General features: G+C 55.0%; 11 protein-coding genes across 11 annotated transcripts; 3 read left to right on the forward strand and 8 right to left on the reverse strand.

Moving 5' to 3' along the window:
• Positions 1-975: 975 nt before the first annotated feature.
• On the reverse strand, positions 976-3,583 carry PG997_009208 (homoaconitate hydratase; the record flags this gene model as incomplete). The annotated part of the gene is made up of 5 exons (XM_066813523.1): positions 976-2,001; positions 2,066-2,249; positions 2,311-2,954; positions 3,094-3,525; positions 3,569-3,583. The coding sequence occupies 5 exons, from the start codon at positions 3,581-3,583 to the stop codon at positions 976-978; spliced, it is 2,301 nt and encodes a 766-aa protein (XP_066665485.1).
• Positions 3,584-4,301: 718 nt separating this feature from the next.
• PG997_009209 (ribosomal protein S16) lies at positions 4,302-4,799 on the forward strand (the record flags this gene model as incomplete). The annotated part of the gene is made up of 3 exons (XM_066813524.1): positions 4,302-4,378; positions 4,463-4,643; positions 4,701-4,799. The coding sequence occupies 3 exons, from the start codon at positions 4,302-4,304 to the stop codon at positions 4,797-4,799; spliced, it is 357 nt and encodes a 118-aa protein (XP_066665486.1).
• Positions 4,800-5,317: 518 nt separating this feature from the next.
• PG997_009210 (carbamoyl-phosphate synthase subunit L) lies at positions 5,318-7,682 on the reverse strand (the record flags this gene model as incomplete). The annotated part of the gene is made up of 5 exons (XM_066813525.1): positions 5,318-5,380; positions 5,437-5,515; positions 5,614-6,686; positions 6,709-6,904; positions 6,931-7,682. The coding sequence occupies 5 exons, from the start codon at positions 7,680-7,682 to the stop codon at positions 5,318-5,320; spliced, it is 2,163 nt and encodes a 720-aa protein (XP_066665487.1).
• A 1,239-nt stretch (positions 7,683-8,921) lies between these two features.
• PG997_009211 (uncharacterized protein) lies at positions 8,922-9,851 on the forward strand (the record flags this gene model as incomplete). Its single annotated transcript, XM_066813526.1, has 3 exons — positions 8,922-9,032; positions 9,125-9,279; positions 9,410-9,851. The coding sequence occupies 3 exons, from the start codon at positions 8,922-8,924 to the stop codon at positions 9,849-9,851; spliced, it is 708 nt and encodes a 235-aa protein (XP_066665488.1).
• Positions 9,852-10,076: 225 nt separating this feature from the next.
• PG997_009212 (methyltransferase C9orf114) lies at positions 10,077-11,296 on the reverse strand (the record flags this gene model as incomplete). The annotated part of the gene is made up of 3 exons (XM_066813527.1): positions 10,077-10,959; positions 11,081-11,202; positions 11,258-11,296. 3 exons carry the CDS (start codon positions 11,294-11,296, stop codon positions 10,077-10,079), a joined length of 1,044 nt encoding a protein of 347 aa, XP_066665489.1.
• Positions 11,297-11,819: 523 nt separating this feature from the next.
• Positions 11,820-13,037, reverse strand: PG997_009213 (uncharacterized protein; the record flags this gene model as incomplete). Its single annotated transcript, XM_066813528.1, has 1 exon — positions 11,820-13,037. The coding sequence occupies one exon, from the start codon at positions 13,035-13,037 to the stop codon at positions 11,820-11,822; it is 1,218 nt and encodes a 405-aa protein (XP_066665490.1).
• Positions 13,038-13,325: 288 nt separating this feature from the next.
• On the reverse strand, positions 13,326-14,732 carry PG997_009214 (uncharacterized protein; the record flags this gene model as incomplete). The annotated part of the gene is made up of 1 exon (XM_066813529.1): positions 13,326-14,732. The coding sequence occupies one exon, from the start codon at positions 14,730-14,732 to the stop codon at positions 13,326-13,328; it is 1,407 nt and encodes a 468-aa protein (XP_066665491.1).
• Positions 14,733-15,356: 624 nt separating this feature from the next.
• PG997_009215 (kinase-like protein) lies at positions 15,357-17,200 on the forward strand (the record flags this gene model as incomplete). Its single annotated transcript, XM_066813530.1, has 3 exons — positions 15,357-15,735; positions 15,807-16,129; positions 16,181-17,200. 3 exons carry the CDS (start codon positions 15,357-15,359, stop codon positions 17,198-17,200), a joined length of 1,722 nt encoding a protein of 573 aa, XP_066665492.1.
• Positions 17,201-17,440: 240 nt separating this feature from the next.
• Positions 17,441-17,703, reverse strand: PG997_009216 (uncharacterized protein; the record flags this gene model as incomplete). The annotated part of the gene is made up of 2 exons (XM_066813531.1): positions 17,441-17,518; positions 17,584-17,703. 2 exons carry the CDS (start codon positions 17,701-17,703, stop codon positions 17,441-17,443), a joined length of 198 nt encoding a protein of 65 aa, XP_066665493.1.
• A 1,096-nt stretch (positions 17,704-18,799) lies between these two features.
• PG997_009217 (uncharacterized protein) lies at positions 18,800-19,491 on the reverse strand (the record flags this gene model as incomplete). Its single annotated transcript, XM_066813532.1, has 2 exons — positions 18,800-18,962; positions 19,028-19,491. 2 exons carry the CDS (start codon positions 19,489-19,491, stop codon positions 18,800-18,802), a joined length of 627 nt encoding a protein of 208 aa, XP_066665494.1.
• A 1,633-nt stretch (positions 19,492-21,124) lies between these two features.
• PG997_009218 (uncharacterized protein) lies at positions 21,125-24,855 on the reverse strand (the record flags this gene model as incomplete). The annotated part of the gene is made up of 5 exons (XM_066813533.1): positions 21,125-23,484; positions 23,551-23,803; positions 23,861-24,178; positions 24,257-24,739; positions 24,784-24,855. The coding sequence occupies 5 exons, from the start codon at positions 24,853-24,855 to the stop codon at positions 21,125-21,127; spliced, it is 3,486 nt and encodes a 1,161-aa protein (XP_066665495.1).
• Between the last annotated feature and the right edge of the window lie 498 nt (positions 24,856-25,353).

Here is a 25,353-nt window from a genome sequence, read left to right on the forward strand (position 1 = left end):
ACTCCTAATGGTCTGGCGAACAAAGTGTGGATAGCAGCCAGCGATGGAATGGTAGCGGCGATTGATAATGTGCGAGGGTCTGGTGCCGTTTGAGCAGAGATCTACACGTTCAGCAAGATATGTGAGGCTACTTACCTATATACACTTGACACAGAACTCGCAATGGGGGTGCGGCAAAGCCTCACTGCGAGGCGGCACCCAGCGGACCGGCAAGTCTGCGTCACCAGTCGAATCCGTCCTCAACCCGCGAGACGATCAACCTGGCGCGGATACAGAGAAACGAAAATGGGCGGACGACTGCATTTCAGCTTCTGGTGACACACGCATCATACTGCAGGCATTCCGTCTCACAGAAGGCGCAGTAGTCGGGAAACGGTGATACCCAGCCCAACTCAAGGCAGGATCTCTGATGATTTATATTGCACGTTGTAGCCTTACACGTAACTCTCCCGTGCGAAACCCCCAAGTGTCGTGGTTCTTGGCCACCCGAGTGATCGAAATGCGAGGTCTATTTCGGTAATCGTGGGCTGCACTTACAGGCCTGCGGCCTTGAACGCCACTTCCAGTACGTATGTTCAGCGCCGGGGCTGACTGCTAGATTGTGTCCCCGTTCAAGTCGCTGTTGGCGGCCATGTATGAAGGGGAACTTGTAACAAGACATATGCTACAGTGAACAGCAATCGCTCCATGGCCAGTATTGGAATGAAGATACTGCTGTAAGATATGGTGCATGTCGGCTATTTATTCAGACGAGAATAGAGTGTTAACGCATGATATATGGCACTCAAGAACAAGGAGGTATCATCAATCCGGTTTTGTTTTCTTCAGAACCAAACTTGAATGACGCATACGTATCAGGGGCATGAATTTCCTCTTGAACTTCTTTTCGTTCATGTCCAAAGCCTTTTTTGATTTATATACACGTCTCTAATGTACAACTGGATATCAATCACACATCTACTTTTTGCAAGCCATTTACGCAGCCGAAATCTCCTGCTTCACCCAGTTCTCCAGCCCACCCCGCGCAATAATCTCCTGCACATTCGGCGGCAGCTCCCCAACCTTCTGCGTCCAAGTCTGACCGCCCTCGCCCTCCGTCACCACGACCTGGCTCCTCCGCAGGTCCCAGACGACCTTCCAGCCCGTCCGGCGCGTCAGGACCTTCTCGCCCCCGTCCGCGACCTTGAACGTCTCCCGCAGCCGCGTCACCAGCTTCGGCACCTCGACCAGCATGAGCGCGTTGTTGACGCTGTTGCGGCTGAAGACGTTACCGAAGCTGCCCGAGATGACGAGCGGCAGCTTCTTGGCCAGGATCGCCGTCGCCGCCTGCTCGCGGCTCGAGCCGCAGCCGAAGTTGTAGCCGGCCACCACGATGTCGCCCGCCTTGGCGACGTTGCCGAAGTTGGTGTCGTAGTTCTCCATGACCACCTCGCCCATCTTCTCCTGGCTGATGTTGTCCTGGTACGTGTACTTGCCCGGGTAGATGCCGTCCGTGTTGATGTTGTCGGCGTCGCAGAAGACGATCTCGCCCTCGATCTTCTCGGGGAAGCCGGGCAGGATGTCGGTCAGGGCCTCCTCGCCTGCGGGGGTGGCTTCGGCGGCGGCAGTTTCACTCTGCTCGGACTGGCCAATCATGCTTTCGGCTTCGGCAATGATCTTGTCCAGCGCATCCTCAATGCTGAAAGCCTTGTCGGCCTCAAGAATACCGGTACCCTCTCCAATGATGGGCTTCTCTACGCCCTCGGGCTTCTGGTACCAGCCGGGGCCGGCAATCTTGCCTTGCAGAGCGCTGGCGGCGACGATTTCAGGGCTGGCCAGGTAGGCCTTGGCCTCGGTCGAGCCCATGCGTCCCTTGAAGTTGCGGTTGCTCGCAGAGATACCCACCTCACCGGGCTCCAGAAGACCAGTGCCCAATCCAATACATGGCCCGCAGCCGGAAGGCAGGGGCTGAGCTCCGGCATCCAAAAGAACCTGCCAGTCGCCGGCTTCCTCTGCTGCTTGCTGTTCGGGGGAGAGATGCGGCGGCAATATAGAAGTTGACGCCAGGCGCGATCTTAGGGGTTACGCCCTTTTCGGCGGCCTCACGGAAGACCTTTGCTGCGTAGTGGATGTCAGAAGCTCTGCCGTTGGTGCAGCTGACCAGATATGCCTTGTTGATCTTGATATCCTGGGCTTCCAGCTCGCGGAGTGGAGTCACTGTCTTCACTGAGTTGGGTCCACTGACAACAGGTGCAAGGGTGGCCAAGTTCCTAAGGCGCGTGGTTAGTGGATGACTTTAGGGGGGCCACTACAGGGGAATTGGCAACTTACAAGTACATAGTCTTGGCGTAGGGGGCACCCGGGTCGGCGATCGGTCGGTCCTCAAGGAGTTGGTCAATCTTCTCATGGGTAAACTGGTTGGTGGCAGCGCCGTCTCCCAAGAAGGCAGAGAGACTGGCCTGGGCACGCATCCACCTCTCCAATGTGGTATCGATGGGGAAGAGTCCAGACAGGGCGCCCCATTCCGTAGTCATGTTGGCGATAGTGAGACGGTCGTCTACCGAGAGACTGAACATGGTCTCCTCGCTGCCGGTGAACTCGATGGCGTGGTTCAGGACCTCGTCCTGGTTGAACAAGCCGCAGAGAGCGACAATGACATCCTTGCCTGTGACACCCGGGGGAAGTATACCGGTCAAGTTCACTCTGGCGACAGGAGGCACCTGGTACCAGGTCTTGCCGGTCGCCCATACACTCGCAGCGTCGGTACGCACCACCGGGGTGCCCAGGCAGCCAATGCCGCCGTACATGTTGGAGTGGCTGTCCGAGGCCACAGTGACGGTACCTGGCCAGGCATGGCCCTCCTCGATCATGATCTGATGGCCGATACCGCGACCGGCCCGGTAGTTTATGACTCCTTGCGACTCAGCAAACTGTCGGATCTTCTGGTACTTCTTCAGGTTCGTTTCTGACTTGTTCTAATTTGGCAGCTGAAATTAGTATTGCCCGTTTGTAGTGAGAACTCCATGTGTCAGCGGGGCAAGTAGGCAACTCTATAGTGAGCGCGCTCAACCCCCGTCAGCAACACAGAGTAAGCAAGGGACGAGGCTTATTCACCTGCACGTCGTGATCCAATGTGAAGACTACTTGTTTCGGGTCTTGGATCTTGGAAGCGCCGATAGTGATGAACTTGGACATAACCGCGGCAGTATTGTCGTGGGTCATGATGCGCGCAGGCGAGAGGCTGATGTAGTCGCCGCTGCGGACCACCTTGCCCTCGGGTAAGCCGACGGCATGGCGCTGGATGATCTTCTCGGTCAAGGTCTGGGGCGAAGTCGGCTTCGAGAGGAAGTTGAAGGGAGAGGGCGACGACTCTTGCTGCGCGTGGAACGCCTGGTACCGAGGGAAGGTGGGCGTGCAAATCGAGCGGGCGTATAAGGAGGGCGTGACCAGCGGCAGTTGGCGTGGACTTATTCGGCTCGACAGGCGGCCGATATACCGAGGCAACGGGCGCAAAATCTGGGTGGAGATATTAGATCCGATCTCGAACTATAGGAGCCATATCTAGAAGGAACAGGGTCGGTATACGCACTGATCTGGACGCCATTGCGACGAGTAAGACAGCTACACTTCAGAAAGTGAAGATGTGATGGTGCGTTATCGGCCAAAATTTACTGCCATTGGCGACACTGAATTCAATTTACCACAGGCACTGCCCGCGCAATAATTAGAGTGGAACTAGACTCTGTAGAGCAACTAGCGTACGTTTTTGGAAGGCGGTCGCCTCACCCAAAGGCTTCACGTCACACTCCTCCATGCTGTGAATCTGGTGATATTTCGGGCAGTACGTCTTCAGATGGGACCATATAAATATCTGCTATGTAACGATCCGAGAATTCAAAGTGAAGGGTTAATAGACTGATCAATGTCAATTTTCACGATGTTGCGACTCGGGAAGACATTCAGCTTGACAGATGCCAAGAGGAGCTTTGTCTTTGTCTGTCGACCAATGACAACATCTCTATTTGATTCGGAGAGAATTTGGCAAAAAGATGGTCAATTGCTGCTCAAGGCTTGATCTGCAGCGGGTGGACCTGCAAGCTATCCCCTGTAAGTGATAGCCGTTGGGCTGAGCCGGCCCCCCATAACCACCCACCTTCAGCGCCCGGATCAATCCAGCGCCGCCGCTCCGTTGAAATTTCCAGGCGGATACTAGACCTTTGGCTGTAGCTACTACGCAACATTGAGTGGAAGCAGTTCGATATCGGTTTTGAAGATCGCGGGCAGCCCTTTCACAACCAAACGGCCAACCCTCAATCGCCGACATGACCATCAAGATCCGTCTGGCGCGCTTCGGGCGCCGCAATGCGCCCTTCTACAATATTGTCGTTGCCCATGCGAGGTAAGCCCGAACCCACCACCACTGCCACCACCGCACCTCCATTCACTTTGCGACGGGACACTTACACAATGCGCACAACCACAGGACCGCACGCAACAGCAAGCCCCTCGAAGTCATCGGCACCTACGACCCCATCCCCAAGGCCGACCCCTACGACGACTCCGGCCGCCTGCACAAGGACATCAAGCTCGACACGCTGAGGGCCAAGTACTGGATCGGAGTGGGCGCGCAACCGACCGACACCATGTGGCGGTTATTGTCAATGGTGAGTCGATTAGATACGAGCCGCGACATACAAGGAGTTCTCTAACAACCCCAACAGGTCGGCATCATGGAGCCCAAGTACCGCAACCAGCAGCCCCGGACGGCGCCCCAACTACCAGCCGATATCAAGAAGCCCGAGGCCTCTTCTTCGGCATGAAGTCGACCAGCGGAGGGTAACGGAATGATGATGTATAAATAAATACCAATTGTAAACAGCATTGGGGGCGTTCTCGTTTTGCAGGTGGTCCTACTTAGGGACTCGAATGCATTCAATCAGGGGCGGATACATGGCAGCAACTCTACTACATCTAGCATACGGCTCCTGGGGACTGGGGATCGAACGCCCATTCAGCCCCGTGTCAGCGAACAGGCAGATCATGGACAAAGCTCCGGGGTAGGGTTGAATTGATCTGTGGCTGAAGCGCATCAAAACGAATGACAAACCCAGCCACTTAAAAGGCTCGGAGACAAGCTTCACTGCCGGAGGCCAAGTCTGGTCGTATGGGTACTATGCAAAGATATATACCCATTCTGCCTTGTATTACACACCATAGTCACAAATGAAATAAAGTCAAACAACTTGAACAATTATTTGGTGAATCTAGTTGATTATGGTGGAAGTGGCTCTCTGGTCTAATGGTTCACTTCGTATTGTATAGTTATACAGTTTTGGCTCTACTCGGCTGCCTGCCCTTCGTCCTCAAACACCACCAAAACCGTACCGGCTTTGCATTTGTCCTATAGATTGGTCAGTATGATGGCACTCATGAAAATAGGATACAGCTTCAACCTACCCCTTCCTTATGAGCAAGCTTCTTGATGACGCCATCTTGCGGCGAGCGGATAACCGTCTCCATCTTCATGGACTCGATCCTGTTAGTTGTCTCAGGGTTAGCCGACCGTATACTCTTATACCCTACTCCACCTTTACTTTGGGGGATATGGAGCATGTCTTCTAGAAGGCAACTTACACTACGAGCGGCGTCCCCTTCGTCACCCGATCGCCCTCCTGAACCTCGTTCTTCAGCACCTTGCAAGGCATCGGCGCCGCCACCGACGCCTTGGCCTCCTTGAGCCCGAGCGCCCTCTCGTACCAGCTCGGGTCCAGCAGCGCCAGCTCCGTCTTGACGCCGCGCTGGAACACCGAGATCTTGTCGTTGTTCAGCGCGTCCTGCACCACCGTCGACGCGATCCGGGTCTCGGGGAAGAACGTCTCGAGACTCGTGGTGCCCTGCAGAGCGTTGCTGCTTCTCGGTGTGGATGTAGTAGTAGTAGTGGTAGTGGGACAGGAAACGAGACCTTCGTACACCTCGTCTTCGTGGTTCTTGCGGCTGACGCGGGCGTCGAATAATTGGTGGCCTCTCTGCGTGATCGTGACTGTGGTGACGAGGCCGCCGCCCTCGAACGCGGGCTCGGTTTCAGGCGCCCTAAAAGTGAACTTGCGCTCCGAGAGGTCCTGGCCAAAGCCAAGGGTCGTCCCGTGTGGCCCACTTCCCTCCAGTAGAGCCCCTGATTTTGCTGTTGTAGAGTTATACAAGCCCAGCGCAGCCTGTACATATACTTCCGGCTCAACGGCCAAGGGGTCGAAAAGCTCCGACTTCCACTTATCAATAAAACCCGTCTCGACATCGCCCTCAATGAAGGCCTGCGAGCGGCAGAGGCGCTTGAGGAACTCGATGTTGGTGCTGAGCCCGACAACCTCATACTCCTGCAGCGCCGTGTACAGCCGCCGAATAGCCGTCTCGCGGTCATCGCCCCGGACAATCAGCTTGGCAATCATGCCGTCGTACGCCTCGGTCACGGTGTCGCCCTGCACGAACCCGGCATCGATGCGGACGTCGGCGCTCGTCTTGGGCGTCGACAGGTGCACCAGCTTGCCCGAGTCGGGCATGAAGCCCCGCTCGGGGCTCTCGGCGTAGATGCGGGCCTCGATCGCAGCGCCGTGGTGCGTGATGCGGTCCATGATCTCCTTCTGCGTGAGGGGCAATCTCTCGCCCGCCGCGACGCGGAACTGCCACTCCACCAGATCCGTGCCCGTCACCATCTCGCTGACGGGGGTGCTCGACCTGCAGCCGTGTGTTCATCTCCATGAAGTAGAACGCCCCCGAGTCCTTATCGAGAATAAACTCGACCGTGCCGGCGCCCACGTACCCCACCGCCAGCGCCGCCGTCCGCGCCTTGTCCCACAGGTCGAGCCGCGTCACGTCATCGAGCTGCGGGGCCGGGGACTCCTCGAGGATCTTCTGGTGCCGCCGCTGCACGCTGCAGTCGCGCTCGCCCAGCGCGACGCACCCCCGTGCCGGTCGGCGAAGACCTGGACCTCGACGTGGCGGGGTCGCACGATGTACTTCTCGACCAGCATGACCTCGCCGCCCTCGCCGAAGGAGGCGCGGGCCTCGGCCCGGGCGCTTTTCAGTTGTTGCAGGAACTCGTCCTCGCGCAGGACGATGCGCATGCCTTTGCCGCCGCCGCCCTTGACGCTCTTGAGCAGGACGGGGAACTGGATCTCCTTGGCGTGCTCCAGCAGCTCGGCCTCGCCCTGGCCCGAGCCGTGGTACCCAGGGACGCAGGGAACGCCGGCTTTCGTCATGATCTCCTTGCTGCGGGCCTTGTTGCCCATCTCCTCCATGGCGCGGGGCGGGGGCCCGACAAAAACGATGCCCTCCTGCTCGCACCGCGCCGCGAACGCCGCGTTCTCGGACAAGAAGCCATACCCGGGGTGCAGGGCCTGGATGCCGCGCTGCTTCGCGAGGGCCACGATACGCTCGGCATCGAGATAGCCGTTGGCGGCGCCTAGGCCGATGGAGTGGGGCGAGCACGCGGCGTGCTGCGAGGAGGCGTCCGGGTCGGTGTAGAGCGTGGTGGTCTGGATCCCGAGGCGCTCCGCGGTCCGGTGGATCCGCAGCGCGATCTCGCCGCGGTTCGCGATGAGGAGCGAGGTGATGGGCGTGACGGTGGAGGCGACGGCGGAGGAGGCCGCGATGCTGGAGACGAGACGCACGTGTTGGCGGCGCAGGTTCCGAGGTCTGATGGAACGCATTGTGGGCTGCCTTGACAGATCAAATGGTGCAGGCTTCTACTGATCTGAATTGGGTGTGTGAATAGATCTTAATTATGGACTAGGAAGGAGAGTCAAGTCGTATTACATAGTCCGCAAACATGGAAGAAGTTGCTGTAGTGATCACGATGGACGGTCAACCGAACACTTCGGTTGATAGTAGTACACTGGAGCCGATGGTATGCGGGGGGCCGCTGAATGCCGAACCCCTCCAGCTGTATTTGGGCCCAGGAGGCTGGATCTCCAGCTGAACCAGGCAAGCATGTCCGTTCCGCACCCCCTTATCTCAAGCTGATGCACCTCCTCCCTTACTTGGCAGCGCAACGTCAGCTTTTCTACAAATGTCTACTGGAATGCTCCAATTGGCTTGATGATTGGTCAATGGGAATAAGAATGCTCTTCCATCACCCGGTCGAAGCTGGGGGACCTGTTGAGTATGTATGTATTGGGACTCTTCTTCCCCACAACGTCATAGCAGGAGTCCTAGCGGTTCCCCAGACTCTCCATGTCGCTAGAGCCGAGCCGCCGCCAGCCCCCACTCCCTTCATGGTTGCTCAGTCGTGTCAGGTGGCATTGGTACCTTTTATACTGCTTTCGCGGAAGTATCGATTTGCATAGTACTATGCGGATCCAGAATTTAGATTGCAGCACCTCAATAAGGTACGTGTAACGAGTCACGAATAGTCAAAAAGATGAAGACTTGCTCAAAACTCGGCGTGGGCGATGGAACTCTTCTTGGTAGCCCCCTGCACAACGAGAGTCCAATGATCGGTCTCACCACATGGAGTAGGCGTCCGCTACGTGATTCCCCAAATCTTGCAAGGTGAACAAGGTCACCCTCATATGAATCTAACTTCGTTCAACTCAGAGGGAGAAAACCAAACAATGCAGGGTTTATATACCAGTACAGACAGGAAAGAAACAAATGAAAGACCGAGATAATATCGACGACTGGAATGCACCGAGAGATAAGCTCGACGCCCCTTATCGCATCTCATTTAGGTGGGGGAGGAGGAAAGCCCCTCCATTTTTAGCTCCTTTGATCTCCAGTCAACTTGGAAGCTTGCCCGTAGCTTCCCGTCTATATGACGACCTCATCTGTCGCAACAAAACACAACAACACAACACTTGGTTTTGGCACTATCACACTGATCACAACGCGCACTACTAGAACCGTTATTCTGACGCTCCTCGCTGTTTCTCCTCCAATCTATAGCCACCATGGAGCATTCCTCTTCGCTTAGCTACGAGGACTCGGCCGGCGACACCCATAAGCAGACCGTCACGTCGCTGCCGCCCGAAGTTGTCCAGTGCCTCGACAATGCCCGATTCGTACGTTCCCAGAGTTGATGACCACCATGATTCTATGGAATCTATCTACCCGTACTTTCCCTGGTTTCTAACAAGAACCTCGCGACGAACAGCTTCATCTAGGAACATGCACCAATAACCAGCCCCACGTCTCGCTCATGAACTACACCTACCTCCCCTCGTCGCCCTACTCGACCGAGCCCACAATCATCATGACCTCGAACCCCTCTTCGAAGAAGGCGAACAACCTAGTCGAGAACCCGAACGTGTCGCTATTGGTCCACGACTGTAAGGCCAACCATCCATCCATCCATTCGCGCGCGCGCGTACATACATACTTCAATCACTGTGATAAATCTCTGGTTGACTGGCTGACACACCTTTTCCTCTCCTTAAAGGGGTATCCCACCGCCCCCGACCCAAGGCCGGCGCCCCTCGGGCGGCTCCCCGGGCCCAGAGCACCGCTCGAGCCTGGCCTCGCTGCTGCAGGACATGAACGCGAGCGCCCTCTCGAGCACGAGCGCGACCATGGCTGGCGTCGCGACGCTGATCCCGCCGGGCTCCGACGAGGAGCGCTACTACCGCGAGCAGCACCTCGAGAACAACACGTTTGATACCGAAGCGGCGGGCGGCGCGCCCGTGTTCAACCGGGAAGCCGAACAAAGCCGGAGCCGCGAGGACGGCGGCAGCGTGTTTTTGGCGGGCGAGGAAGTCAGGGTTATCGTGGTCAAGATTCGCGACGTCAGGACGAGTGATTGGAAGGGCGTGGTACGGGATTATGTCCTGGCGCCGGCGTCGGGAGCGGCGGCGCATGGGACGGGGGTTAACGGAGTAGCATGATTCGAAAGGAAGCCTAGGCGAATTCGAAAGTGTAAATAATGAATGGAACGAGACAATGTCAATAAAAGAGGTATTCTTAGTATACCCAGGCTGTAACTAGAACAGGCTACAGTCTGGCAGGTCTGGTATCATTGTGTATATTCAGTAGGATGCTCATGAATCGTGACCCGATCTATCTGTCTCTCCGCTATTTTTATGTGATGCATGCATATAATACCCTAGAGCTCAAGACCGGTTCTCCCATAGTTTCCTCAACCCAGTCAGACCTATAAACACTGCCTCGTCCGTCCGGATGGTGCGGCTGCCCTGCCCAGGCAGGATGTTGACCCAGTGATCAAAAAGCTCCTTGGTCTTGCCGCGGATGACGCCCATCTCCTGCAGGGCCGGGTCGTTCTCGGCGGCGTGCTCGATGCCGCGGGGGCCGCCGAAGACGATGAGCAGGTGCTGGAAGTTGGCGAGGTCTTTCACTTTCTTGTCCGGGAAGGCGTTGGGGATGGGCGTGCCGCGCTCCGAGGTGCCGATGCTCAGGTCGTAGCCGCCCTCGAAGGCGCACTGCTCGAACACGGCGGCGAGCGAGCCGCACTTGCGCACGCTGTAGCCCCAGTAGTAGCCGCCCTCGGTCCGGGGCGCGTCCGGGTGCACGGGCGCGGCGCGGAACTCGTCCTGCTCGTCGAGCTGGACGGTGATGCGCGTGTTGGGCGGGATGTCGTCGTCGATGGCGACGTAGGACTTGCCGCCGACGTCGACCATGGTGCCGCCCTGCGGCGAGGCCGACTGCGACGTCGTCACGCCCTCGCGGTAGGGCAGCCACTCGGACGGGTGCGGGTGCGAGGGCATGTCCAGGGAAGGGAGCAGGCCGGCGCCGCGCAGGTTCGGGTGGATGGGCATGAGGACCTTCCGCATGAAGGGCGGGACCTCGAGGTAGTTGAGCAGGTGCTCGATGTAGCCGCAGGGGTCCATGTCGCCCATGTAGCCGCTCGGGTCCACGTTGCGCGGGCGCTGGTCCGGGTTCGAGTCGTCGAAGATGACGATCTCGTCCACGGAAAAGACGGCGAGGGCGCGGGCCAGGTGGTTGATGACGGCGGTGCGCTGGTCATCGCGGCGGCAGCTGTGGTGGGATTGTTAGCTTCAATATCCTCAACTATGCTCTCACCTCGTCTCTTCTGGCCCGGATCCTAGTACCAGAGGAGGCTCAGATGAGAGGCGGTGAGAATGAGAGGGAGACTCACAGAGACAGAACGCTGCCGGGCACGGCTATGGAGATAGTCCAGCTCCGGCCTTCTGTCGGCTGGAAGAAGGCGCTGGGCTTGGATGTGTCAACATATTCTCCGTGCTCTGACGTCTTCCGCTTCTGAAATTCGGTTAGTTACTGCACTTTGGGGTTCTGAAGGTAAAGCTTAACACACCTTACTGCGGTCCTGACCGCCGCCGTAGCTGTACGACATGACGGGACTGAGTGAGTTTGGAGATTTCAAAACAGGGAAACCGCAGCTTATGATTGAAACTGTCACAACGTATATCTCAAGAGCAATAACTCGGGATCAATGAGAGATACTGAATAATAAGAGGACGAATAACTCAATCCTCGTTATCGATTCCAATTGGGTATTGGGTATATTCTGGGGTTTGACCGGGCTGGGCTGGGTTTTGAAGGCAAGTCGCAAGCTTTTGCAATCGGCAGAAGCTCCATCAGCTCGAAATTTTAGTGGAGTCGTACCTGTAAGCTTGCAGGGCGAGCGGCTTGGCGGGAGGCGAGTACGGGTCGTCTGCAGCACACTAAAAATTCACCACATACACTACCTACCTGGTTGCTATGTCATTTAGGACAGAACCAGGTCTTGGCTTGTCTTCTATTTCAATGCTTGAAAGTACATGAGCTGGACTACTCTTTTGTATTAACCTGTTTATTTTTGAGATGCTTCATTGTGCGATATTAATGTAAGAAATTGATTGGCGCCATATGTTAACCTATGAACTGCTCTCTTCGTACTCGAGTTTAATGGCACTCTTTGGCTGCGACTTGGACACTCCTGCAGGACGGGCGAGCCGGCGGCGCTTACCCACACTTCGTCGCCTAAGTCTTCTCCTCATGATCTGGGCGCCGGCACTCTGTCGTGCTCGCGCAATTGCAGAGGGCGCACCCTGCGCCGATTCTGAAGGATTGTCCGCATCGGGATCATGCATCCTTGTTGTGCCAGTATTCACCAGTGGTCCTTCAGCCTCGACGCTCCGGACGACGCTCGGCTCGGGGTCGTGGTATGAATCGGCCACTTGAGGGGACCCGTTACCAGTCCGGACTGTCTTCCTCCCTGAGCGCCTGTATTCCGTCACCGGTCTAGGACCCAACTCGATCAGAAACCCCTCGAGGTCTTGTTCGTGCTTCCATTTCATTCCTGGCAGTATGCCCCAGCGTTGGTCCCAGATCCCTCTCTTCACCCACCGTGCCTTTACAGTCTCGTAGGCTTTGGTGTTATAATCGACCGAATTTATGACCTCGGAGTCATTAAGGAAAGATCGACCTTGGAATGCAAAACGTTCCTCTCCCAGTTGGTACATAAACCGATAATATGGACGACTCGCGTCGCGTTCACGGTTACGCGTGGCGCGTCGTTCAGCACGCCATCGCCGTCCCTCTCTCGACTTCCGTAGCCTGCCAAAGGCGCCAAAGAGAGTGGTAGTCAGAGGATCCTCTTCAGTTTCCGAATCCGATTCAGGTTCAACTTCAATGGGCTCTTCGTGCTTCCACGCCGGCTCGGACGGTGAGTCGGCCCTCCGTGGCCCTGTCTGCCCCCAACTGTCTTTCCAGATGCCCTGTTTGATCCAGCTTTCCCTAACTCGGTCCTTCGCCTGCTGGCAATGAGTAATGCACCAAAAGGACGACGTAAGCATCTTGGTGGGGACACCGTCTTCCAGAAGCGATTGACGAATGCGGCGGAAGTCTTCGGAAGTCTCGTCCGCCCACTGCTGCGCTGGCTGCGAAGCATTATACTCCTGTATTATCCGATCCCGTTGCGTGTCCCACCCAAGCTGTTCTGCTCTTTGTAGGTAGAAATCGTTGAAAGAAAACCCAGTGCCTGATGAGGAAGGCTTGTCTGGCGCCATGGAGTTGCCGCTATCGTCCTTCGCATGAAAGGGCTGTGAAGAACCCGCGGCAGATGTATTGGCTGTAAACAGCCCGTTTTCCATAATCGTATTAGTCATTGAGGAGACTATGTCAGATGAATGAAGTTATTGTCTGGATATGCATTTGCGGAATACGACTCCCCCTTTATAAGTAGGATGGATGGTCAATGTGTTTGTTCGGATTCTGAACCCAGTTGTTGGTTGGATTCGAAATTAAACCACGAGACCAAAGTGCAAACACCTGAAAACACCTCACATGAGCGCCAACAGCAAACTTCCAACGTCAGCGTTGGCTATTTGCAACGATATACCCATTAATCCCGTATCTGGAAGCAAACAGTTCGTTGTCTGCTATGTTTTCTTCGTGGTACTCCTTGTTTGCAGGCGCCTACTTCTCCGCGGCGTTTCGGGCGTGTATGCAGCAGGCGGCTCAGGACGATCCAGCGTTGCTTGAGGCTGTTCAGGCTCAGGCTCCGGCGGCACCTCAACAGAAGCCTTCTTGCCCCGGCGAGGTTTCAGCTTCGTCTTCTTGGGCTGCGGTTTGGAGACTTTTGCAGGTGCATTGGTTCGCCCTCGAGCCATGCCTGTGGTCCGTCGCGCTCTTCCTCTTCGTGGCGGTTGTGCTTCATTGCTGCGCCATAGCGACTCCGCCGTCGCAGATGGGCCTTCGTCGCCTCTAGACTCTCCAGACCGAGTCTGGTGGGTTGGCGACGGGATTTGATGATCCCTGTTGCTACTCTGTAGCCCAAGTTCATCTGCATCCGCCAACAGTCGCGGTGGATCATCTGGAATATCCGGCGCTGCAGAGTCTGCTGGCCCAAATATTGGCCTGGGAGTCATGTTCTCTTCCCTTGCTTCACTTCCGTCCCGCTCCGCACCCGTCTCTGGTCTAGGGCCTAACTCCTCGAGCAACATTGCGTCGAGATTTTGCTCGTGTTTCCAGCTCATCCCTGGTAGTATGCCCCATCGGTGATACCATATCCCTCTTTTGACCCAGATGCTTTTAACATTATCGTAGGCTTTCGTATTGATGTCGGCCTGGTCCAAGGAGTTGGGCTCTGAGGGCTTCCTTTTGCTCCGTATCCGCTCACGCTCTGCTGAGACCTGGTAGACGAATTGGTGGAATGGGCGGGACGCTTCACGTTCACGTTCGCGCACAAGCTGCCTCTCAGCAAGCCGATGCAGTTTCGCCTCGCTCTTGGGCGTTTCCGATGTCGCCGCTGCGGAGAAAAGGGGCCTAGCCTGAGTTTCCGGGTCATTCTCCGAATCGGACTCGGACTTCGTGTCCAGGGGCTCTTCGTGCTTCCATAGTCCGGTCGGCATGCCAGGCCCCCATTCGTCGTTCCATATACCCTGCTCGATCCAGCGTTCTTTTACGACCGCTCTCGCACTTTTGAGGAACTCCGAAGGTGGCAGGTTTGTTGAATCGGGAACATGCACAAACGTTCCCTCTTCTACTCTGGCTTGGAGAATTCGGTGCCCCTCTTCTAATGCCTCGTCGCGCCATTGCGTGCGAGGCCACGAGGCTCTATGCTCTATCATTAGCTGAGCAACTCGTTCATCGTAGCGCTGCTGTTCCTCGGTTGGCGGGTCAGAACTTTGTGATCGAGTCGTGGTGCCCGACAGCTGAGATCTGTATGAGGGCGGGGACTCGCTGAAGCGGTTCCTTGCACGAGCAAGCCGCGCTGAATCACCGGCCAGCGCGGCCAATCGCTCGCTGGCTGTAAATAGCCCGTGGCCTTGAAGAGTGTCGCCCATAAAGCTGAGCGCGAAGTGTCGCTTGAGATAAAGGAATCCAATCTGACAGTCAAATCTGACTGAGTCTATGGAGAGTGCATTGGAAAAATAGCTTTCCTCTCTATAGGGAAAGGAAACGCGTGCAACATTTGTCATGCGTGTCCTGGCTGAAATCTTTATGTTAGGCAAGTTAGGTGCGAATGGTACACGACGCGCCAACTGCAATTTACCCGTGCTGCCCAGGGCGTGGGCATGGGGGCTGTCATTACGGCCCGGGGTGGGGAGCGGGGGTGGGGAGTTGCGCCGATGTGTGACAGTGACGGCCCCCTGCCTGATACCTACCCTCACTCACACACACACTCTCTCTATCTTCTCTCTCAATTCATCCATGGCCATGGTACTGCATATTCGAAACGGGAACCTGGGGATGCATATAGGCATGAACCAACAGGTGTTGTACGGCAGGATGGCTGCCTGCCTTCGTATTATCACTTCTCAATCTGCACAGCCTGCATCTCTCCTAACTTCGTCTTCAACAACACGTCCGTTTAACGAATTCCATTTAAGATTCCGAAACTCTTGCTAGAATTGCTGCGAAACGCGATTTCATATGTTGAATATGAATTAAGAATATATTGAAACGAAATGCCCCATCCGCTTGCTTTGTTCTCCTTGGCCCCTCGAGGGAAGCGCGCCCAGGCTATCGTTGATCATGCTCTCAATCAGCATCTCGTTTCTCTATTAGGTACACAGCGAGTCCTCGACGTCGGTCATATTCGCTCGAAAGACAATAATAACGCTCTTGTGACCCTTGGGCGCGATGGCGACATCTACCTGGAAGGATCCAGCATCTCCAAGACCCAGTGCGCATTCGAGATCGATTCGAACAACGTCGTCATGTTTTATGACAGATCCCACTCCCAGACGAGCCAGGTCTCTGGCGCGAACGCGAAGCCATTCCAACCAGGACGCGGCCGTAAGGTCGTCGTCCAGCAAAACCTCAACACAATCATCGGCATGGGCGGTGTGAACCGCGACCACTACCAATTCGAACTGCTTTAGCATACGAGTGACTACGACGAAACAAAAGAGCAGATCAAAGGCAGGAGGCCGCCACGCTGGAAGAGAACCCCCGATTTGCCCGGACTATCGACGTCGCCGATACTGTGGCGCCGTCCCGGCGAGAGACTAGAATTCATACACCGGGGCCGCAGCAATCAGGAATAAGATACTATGCGACAAGTCTGCTTGGGGCTGGGGCATTCGGAGAGGTTCGAAAGGCCATTGATGTAGACTCTGGATTGGTCATGGCTGTGAAGGCAGTGCGACCACCATCGGCGATCGCAGACGAAGCGGTGCGCATGAAGTTCTACCAGCAGTTCAAGCGCGAGGTAGAAGCTCTGTCCAGTTGCAAACATGTGAGCAAACCTTTTTCACAACATGGCTCACTTGCTGCTAATCTGCCATAGCCGTGTATCCTTGACTTCATTTGGTTGGATGAATGGGACGGATTCAGCCCCAAGATCTTCATGGGCCTCAAGGATGGCACATTGACGTCCTTGATCAGATCCGGGGCTCACCCACGCGTAGAGCGTCTCTCCCAGACTGTCTTGCATCATATGTTGCAAGCCCTTGATTACCTTACGTGCATAAAAGGGATAATCCACCGGGACGTGAAACCGGACAATATCCTTTACGTCGTCAAGGATGGACAATACCATTTCCAACTCGGGGACATGGGTCTGAGCAACCAGGCCAGGTTGGCAGTGACCAAAGCCGGTACCCAAATCTTCATGGCCCCAGAATTGACACAGGAAAAGCCGCCGCAGACAGACAAGTTAGATGTCTGGTCGCTCTTCGTCACGATGCTGTGGACGTTGGACTCTGACGGGTTTCGGGCCAAGGCGCAAATCTTCACCGGCGAACTGGCGGCTCAGAGTGAAGTTTTGCGCTTGGCCGATGATCCAAACCTTGCAAAGCTCGCCGATATGGGGAGGGCCGACCCCGAAAAGCGCGCTTCCGCTGCACAGATGCTCATCAAGAACTTTGAAGGAAAAGGCCTCGTCACCGCGCGGGCACAGGTGCCACCTATAGGTGGCACGCCTGCCCCTATCGTGGGAGTTGCCAACTCGAATCCGGCAACAGAGAACATCCAAGCGACCAATGTCGTAACGCCTCCTGCGGTATCACCGCCACGGAAGCAACGGCACACCACACCGCTTACGCCAGGGGGCGGGCCGAGAACAGTCAAACCCAACAAGCCCCAGGCCATGGATACCCGTGCCGGCGCCGGCCGCGTGGTGAAATCCAGAAGACTGCCCAGAGCCTCGCCAGCAGCTGCCGGGAGGGTGCAGCGGGCGCTCAGCGAGCCTAAATCCCCGGCGAGCTGTGGTCCTAGCCCGCCCTCGGACTATAGTCCCAGTCCGCCGGCATATTACGCCTCGACTGCTCCTTCCGACGACACGGGTGATCCTATGGACTTGGAGTAATGCGTAGGCATACCGTAGCCAAACGGAATAAGTATGTGGGATAAGCGTTCAAGAGCTCCTGGTTTCCTTTCTAGTTTACGTGAGTGGATAAGGCGTGGCCTAACCTTTTAGTTTAATACTTGCATTGATGCCACTGTCTACGATTACACTTTACGGCGGTCGGCATAATCGGTAATAAAGTGTAGTAGTATTAATACTTACCTTTTAGCATAAGTAGTGACACACGCCCCAGCGGACTAGTCATGTGGCGCCAGCCAAATTACCCAATATGGCGATGGAATACTCCCCCGGTCGAAGTAGATACACCATAAACGACCCCTATGGGCTGAGGAAACAGGGACACGATCATGAAAGAACAAAGGGGCTGCTTTAAGATTTCATACTGGCATGTCGTTGGGCAGGCCAAAGTGGACCCAGAAGCCCTCGGGTTCGTATTTAGTGATCTCGTCGATGGTCAGCGTGATCCCCACCAGCAATGCGGAGAGGAAGTTGGGGATCGTCATCTGTCCGAGACTCGTGATGGATGAGTATGGTGCAAATAAAAAGTTGCTTGTGGTATAGATCAGCAAGTGTCGTGTTCTGGCTTCGTACGCCTAAAACCGATCACATCGTCCCTATGTAAATACCCCCGTAGGGTATGCTACTCGGGTGCCCATTATACAACCTTGAGCTTTGCTGCCATGAAATCTTCTATGCACACGTTGACACGTTCAAGAAAGCCTATCGCCCGTTCTGCTGTGTGGCCACACCAGCCCCTGTTTTCATTTGTGTCCCGGACGAGTTCTACAAGGGCGTGGCGACCAAACGGAGCAAACTGCTCAAACTTGACCCCATGACGGGTAATGACCTGCTCCGGGCCCGCGGCCGATATCCTGCTGGACCCGCCTAAGCCCGGCGGCGAGGCGGCGATTGCGGCCGTGGTGGAGCGGAAGGGGTTGTTGGAGGATCCGGAGACCCTGGGCGTGCTTGGCCGAGGACGTCTTCATGGAGAATGTCGTACTGCTGATGGATAATGCGCGGTTCCTGCACATGCGCACGCCTAATCCATGATAAGCGACAGCTGCACCGACGCGCTAAATGTCATCCGAAGAAGGAGATGTGAGTATCCCCATTACACCGAAGAAGATAATGAGGAGGGATAGAGGCTCGAGCCAATTGTCACGGCTGTAAAAGATGTTTTCTTGAGACGAAGACATAGTCGAGATGATTTCCGTACTTTACTCTTGGTTTTCCATAGTAGACTTCTAGACCCTCCTCCAAGCAAATGCGTCGAGGTGGATTCCAAAGACAGTTCCTGTTCAACATAATGCCCACCTATGACAACACTGCTATAACATCACATTCTATCCCAAGATATGGCGATGTATACAAGTTATCACCTGGTGATGGCTTGTGGGCATTTTAATATAAAAATACCTGCACGCTTTCAAAAATTCAAGCAAAGGCTCATCATTGGTTTTGGATTTTGTGATTATTACATTATCTCATTATGGCCGTACATTGAATCGCCATTTTAAACATCAGAACTTCATGGGTAAAATTGCCTCGTATACAAGTTGGAAACTTCGTTCCGGGGTATCATTTGCTGCTCCGAAGAACTTAGTGGGCAAGCCCGTTACGCTTGGCCTGCTTCTTCTCTTCCTTGGTCATGTAGCCGTGAGCGCCAGGGCCCTCGTTGTGCAGGTTCTCGTTGTCGGAGGCTCTGTGGTGATTGATCTTGTCGCGGATCTCGTGGAAGATGGCAGTGAAAGCATGGAGAAGACTGTGGGTAGATGATTTAGTATTTGTAAGGCTATATCATGATGAAGGTATGATCAGGTAACTTACGTGCTGATAATAGCCAAGACGAAGGTACCAAGGGGCAGTCTGCAGTGGAACTGGTTGCGTACGCTCTGCGGCACGAGTCCGTTAACACCACGCGGTCTGGCGCAAGCGCCCTTGAACTCGCCCGAGGAGCCGCCGTGGGGGCGAGTGAGGACGGCGACGGCGATGAAGGCGCCAACAAATAGAATGTCCATGAGGACGAGCAGCCAGCGCAGGACCTTGGGGGCGCCGTGGCGGAGGGCGAACTGCATGAGGGTCGCGATGAGGCTGTAGAGCGAGGCGGCGGCCAGGATGCCCTCGACGGCGCCGTCCGACCTGTTGTAGTCGTGGCTGCGCGTCAGGATGGCCTTGAGGCGGCGCGAGAAGAGGCCGAGCGAGACGATGGCCGAGATGAACTGCAGCACGCGCGCGATCTTCTGTAGCATCCGGTTCGCCTTGGAGGCGCGAAAGTTGGCGAGGTACGACATGGTGATGGTTGTCGGGGCAAACGCTGAGAGCGTTTAGTGATAGCTACAGCGGTTTGCTATGTATGGACACTGTTGATTATGAGATGAATTGATATTGCCTTTTTCTACATAGGATTGGCTACCGACTGATTCATATAATTACATATAGAGTTTCCTTTCCACCTCGCTGGGCTGGAATCGTCATGTTGAGCAGTGCACTCATCACGGCGTCACACACAACAAGAAGTTGGAAGTTGGTTCTGTGTCGCGTGTGCCAGCAGACGTAGACTGGTAGCGTGGGCGTTTGCGAGGTGTGTGGTCCAAACAAGATTCAATCTGCGTGCCGGATGCCGTACAATCTGACGTAGAGATGCGACTACGTACCGAGCCGTCGATGCAGCTTCCCTTGGCGCGCGTGTGTGTGGATAGCGCCCGCACCCACTTCACGAAAACAACCTTCCGTGATGATCTTCAAAGGAACGGATCGGTCGATTCCTTGAAACACCTGCACCCGGGGAAGCTATGGGACGATTGGATATCTTCACAGGGTGAGGCCCCCTTGCCAACCGACTTTGACACCTCCTGACAACCTTGATTGCTTTGCTTTTTTTGTTTGTCCTTTTCCATTTACAGCCCAAGATTCTCTCCCGACGCCGCTAGGAGGCTTCGCTCCGCCCTGATAAGGTTTGCGTAGGACAGGCGAGACCTCTCCCCCAGCCTAGCCAGCCTTTTCAAGCCCTGTGGCTTTTCTCCCGCGGACCAGGTTTCGGGCCGCAGGCATGAGTCTCGTAGAAAAAGATCAAAAGCGAATACCAATAGCGCTGATAGGAATCGAACCCATCTCAATCTTTATCCTTTCCTCTCGTTTGCATTGATTTAGAGCTCGTTATGACGATGCGGCACATTGACTTTCCCAGTCCCCGGATGGCCTAATTGTACATGGGAATCTTGAACAACCACATATGTGGCTGGTCTTCCTCCTCGTGTTACTAGCGGCTTTCCTGTTCTAGACCAACATGAGCGGACTTATGCTCCGGCACGTGCTGATTGGCTGAAACTGAGTAGGTAGCACTAGGATCGACAGCATGGAGCTAGTCAAGGAAGCTCACTTAGTCATGAAATTGGCACCCTCGGCATCATCTTGGAAACCAAGCCGCTTAAAGATGTAAGGATGCAACATAGATTCTCGTGACCCAGCTGGGCTGTTGATATGACACAGAAACAGACCTGGTGAAGTTCGAAAGGGGTCGACTCGAGTCGAGGCTTCAGCAAACCGGTTCAGGGACAGACTTGAGCTGAACAAGCTCGTGGCACAAACGTTATGGTTCCTGGTAACTCTAAACAGCACCGTTGTTATTAGGCCATTCGCCTAAAGTATGCTTATATGTATGCTTGGTAGGCTGTGGCTGTCATCTTTGGGACGACGCCACTTCAGCGTCATCATGCAATGTAACAGGAGATGGTGTGTGTAACTCTTACGATACTTGTGGCTTGGGAGGTCCGCACCAAAATTGACCGAAGTATTGCTGGCTGCACTGGGCGTATCAGACGTGAACGGCCACATGGGGTCATATTATACTCCAAGCCGAATACGGAAGGAATTGGCGGTAAACGTCCTCCAAACTACATCAGTATTATTCGGGCAACCTCTGGCCTATGGCGACGAATGATTCTCCTCGTAGTCCTTGATTGTATCAAGTGCCGTCACCCAGGCGTGCAACCCAGTTTCTACACAATACCCCCTCATGTCCGGCACTGGGCCTTCGTCACGCAGCAGCCAGTACCGCCGCCACTTGTCTCTAACGAAAAGAGCCATGGCGCCTGGCTGGGCCCCGAGCTCTTCGGCGCGCGCTGCGTGGACCAGCAGCTGCGTCGTGGCGTAGTGCAGGAGCGCCGGGAACACGCTGAGGCAGACGGGACGGTCAGGGCTCCATGGACTGGGAGAATGCGGATCGGAACCCGGCGGGCTCTGCGGGACCTCCTCGGTTTCTTCTTCGTCTTTTTGTGCAAGGTAGTTCTGGACCACGGTGGCCCGCATGCTCATCACCGATGGAGAGTGGGGACGCCCCGGCGCTGGCCGCGGAGAGGCGGTTTGTATACCCGTATTGGTCTGATAGTACCGCGGGTTGTCAGGGGGCCGTTGAACTCTGATCTCATACAGCGAGGTCGTCGGTGAGCCGGCGGAAGAGCCGGCGGACGAGAAGCTGGCCACACTGCCTCTTCGCCTGGAGGCTCCGTACTCGTGGTGTCCATCATAATAATAACCTCTGGCCCGGTACTCGTGTTGTTCGTAAACTGGGGATCCATGTCGCTTATAATAGGAGCTCTCTGCGGTGGGAATCGGAGGGGTTGTTGACCTGTAGTACTCTTGATACGAATGGGTACTTTTCCTGCGCTTCTGATCAGACTTGACCCTTGACCTGTACTCCTGGTAGTTCTTGATGCTTGCCCACTTTCCACTTGCTACTTTCACCTTCGTGTCGTAATCCGCCTTGCCGCCACTCGGGCTGTTGGGCCGTGAGCCGCGGGCCAAGGCAAGCCCGTCTAGCTCCAGAACGTCCAGGTAGGCAAGGCAATGGGTCATAATGCTGTAGTGCCCCTGTGCCAATGCTTCACGCATTGGTTTCGGCGCTGCCCAGTCGTGGATTGAACGCCGATATGTCCCATCGTCCGATAATCGTATGCACTCAGCACGCAGGATTTTAAATCCGTCGCCGCCTAGGAAGAAGCTACGGACAGAGTCATGTATCGGCTGTACGATCCGTGTCTCGCCAACTTGCGTGTCCAGGGAGCCGGCACCACCTCGGGCGGAGTCCACCTCTGCCATATTGTTGTCATCGTCCACGTCGCCCGTGTCGCAGACGATGAGATCGCCTCGGTGTGATACGTCGACTAGTCCTCGTGTGAGGAAGCGGACCTTTCTTTCCAGCTGCTCGTCACTCTCTATATAGGCTTCCGAGTGACGCAACTGTTCCAGTGAGCACGGCGGGTCTTCCTGGAGGAACGGTAAGATGTGGTGCCACTCCCTCAACCGCAGTCGCCCGGTACTAAGAATCGCCCAGAGGAAGACATGATATGTCGTGACGGCACCCTTTGCCGTGCTCATGTTCCTGAGGAGGTCGCCGTAGAGGACCCCGAGTTCCGGTGGAAGCTGATGGAGGCGTTGCGTGATGAACTCGGTATTTTCGCCCTGGTCGTGGTACTCCAGTACCAGGTTGCTAACCAGCACGGCCCACAGGAAGATCCCACGCGCGGAATCGGTTATTTTCTTTACGATGCCCTGCCAGCGGGAGCTGCCCTCGCCCTCTGCCGTGCAGACCGATAGGCTCTTGGTGACATAGAGGCAGATATCGTCGGAATTGCACTCGTCGACGGATATCCCCAACTCTCCGATAATCGGATTTCGGCTGCTGAAGCAAAGCTTTAGGGTAATTCCTTGACCTAGAGTGCTGGCTACAAGCTCCCGCATGTCTTGGACGACTCGCCTTAATTGCGCCGAGTCCCCTTCGTCCAACGCATCGACGAAGACCATCACGACTACGGGCGAATGGGGTTTACGCAAAGTATCGTGGAAGACCATCTGAAGCTGGGACAGGTTCCAGGATTCTGTTTGGCCATACTCCAGATCACGGGACTCCAACCAGGGCTGAAACGCGACTTTAAGAAAGGATTGTTGGAGCTCGTTGTCCCGAGAGACCAGCTGGTAGAGAATTGACCGGTAAAGCCCTTCCGCAGATCGACACTCTGTAGTCGTGGCGCTGGAATCAAAGAAGTATCCTGCCGTCAGGTAGCCTGGCCTGGAGCCGAAGTCTTGCATAGTGGCCTTCACCGTAGTGGACTTCCCGGACCCTATTTTGCCTCGGAGGAAGAGAACTTGCTCTTCTGGAGTGGTCCCAGACATCCATGCCTTGAAGGACCGGTGATTACTCAGCCAAATGCATGTCCCGTCACGGGGCTGTAGAATGGAGTGTTCCCGTAGTTTCATATCGGGAAATGCAAGTGACTGGATGCAAGCTGACGCACATATCAGCCTAGTGTGCCATGTACAATACAATAAGGAACCCGTTCATCAACTCGCACCTCGTTGGTCTTTCAAGTCTAGCCCCGAAGACGACGCGTTGGCAGTTTCGTTGTTGTCTGTGGTTGAGGCGAGTGTGGCTGCCCGTTGACGCTCATCTTGGATTGCTGTGTACATGAGGCGCATCTCTGACAAAACAGCCACGTAGTTCGGATCCGTCTTAGACAGCATTCGAACAATGTCCATATGATTCCCCTGAAGTGTTTCTGCTTCTTCGCGTGCATCGCCAAGCTGTGATGATATGTCTGGAACAACCTGAATATAAGTCAGCCATATTTGAGACGGAGGAAGGACGCTTCGTAAGCAACAAACTTTGTCTTTGAAGTATTTCAGGTTCATTGAACTGATACCAGTCCCCTCTTGCCACGTCTTGACACGGAAGTCTTGACGTCTCCATATCCTGGAGAAGTGTTCCTGGGAGCGTTCAAGATCGGTCGTTTTGAGGCCCAACGAGTCAAGCGCAGCCGAGTTTGTGTCAAGGAGGATACCGGCCGCCTTACGGGCAACTTCTCCCACGCTGGCCAGGTCTTTACTACCACGGTGTGGTGTGCCGAAAAACATGATTCCAGCCGTGTCGTCGACTATTTTCTTGTGCCTGGTGTTGTCAGACATGTCACAGTTCGCCAGCATCTGCAACGGTCATTAGTATGCTATGTAGTAGGTATACAGTATAAGTAAAACCAGGACCGGAAAGGGTTTCGTCGTTACCTCTTTGGCAAGAATGCCTCCGAGAGAGTGGGCCATGAAGATTATGGGACGTCCCGGAACTGCATTGCGACCGAGGGTAAACATGAGGTTCTTGGCGTGGCCGAACAAGGTGACTTTGTTGGTAGGGCTGAACGGTTTCACCACCATAGAGTCGTAGCCCCACGTCATGATCCTCGCTTGCGGCACCTCCTCCGGGAGAAGGTCCTGCGGCCAAAACACTGCTGATGGCTGCTTCTTGGTTGCGTGGTGGTCTTTGGAAGATAAGCCATCTTTGACCCAGTTGCGTACTTTTCGCAGGCCACCGGTCGTTGTTTCTTCGGGCCCGTTGGCGCTCCAGGTCCGCACGGGATGGCCCTGGATGCCATGGACGAAGATGATGTCGACAATGGGTACCCCGTCTGGGGGGCTGTACAAAATGGAGAGGCCGGTGTCTTCTATCGGAGGACGATCCGAAGTAACGGTGGCTGCCGGGCCCGACTCCATCTGCAAGAATATGTTGCGCAGCGAGAGAATAAGTCCCTACTTACTTGACTAAAGCGACCAAACGATGCATTGGTAGGACAGGGAGTATTTCCAGCTTCGGGCGGGGTAGAAGTCATGGCAAAACGAAGAGGCGTAGAATCCAGCCACGTCTTACATGTCGAAGCTGAAAACCAATGTCTGAACAGGGCAGTGCTAACATCTTCCCGCGCGCCATGGTCGGCTGACCTGAGCGCCCTATACCAATCAAATACTCGCAGCCAAGCCAATCCCGATGGCGAAAAACACCCATTAAATGTAGTCTTTTCTAAACTGGCTGTATATTCAAGTATCCGTTTGTTATAGCCTTCCTCCTGGACGCTCATACCTTCCGTCTAAGAAAAATAGTAACGCGCGTAAAAATACCCCAAATCCGAGCATGAAGGAGTTTTGTTTAGAACGTTGTTTGTATGAATAGGTGGAGGCACTAGATGAGGTCATCGAGTATAAGACGGATAAACAGTTACCATAAAGGCTCACATAATATATTTAGATATGTCTATATTTTATGGTACTCGTGGTTAGAATGGTGTTTCCAAGTCACCTGATTCATTGCTCCTAAATGCAACTAACTACTT

The sequence above is a fragment of the Apiospora hydei genome (assembly GCF_038363865.1).
Source record: "Apiospora hydei strain CBS 114990 chromosome Unknown utg000007l_segment0_segment0, whole genome shotgun sequence".
In the NCBI taxonomy this organism is placed as follows: domain Eukaryota; kingdom Fungi; phylum Ascomycota; class Sordariomycetes; order Amphisphaeriales; family Apiosporaceae; genus Apiospora; species Apiospora hydei.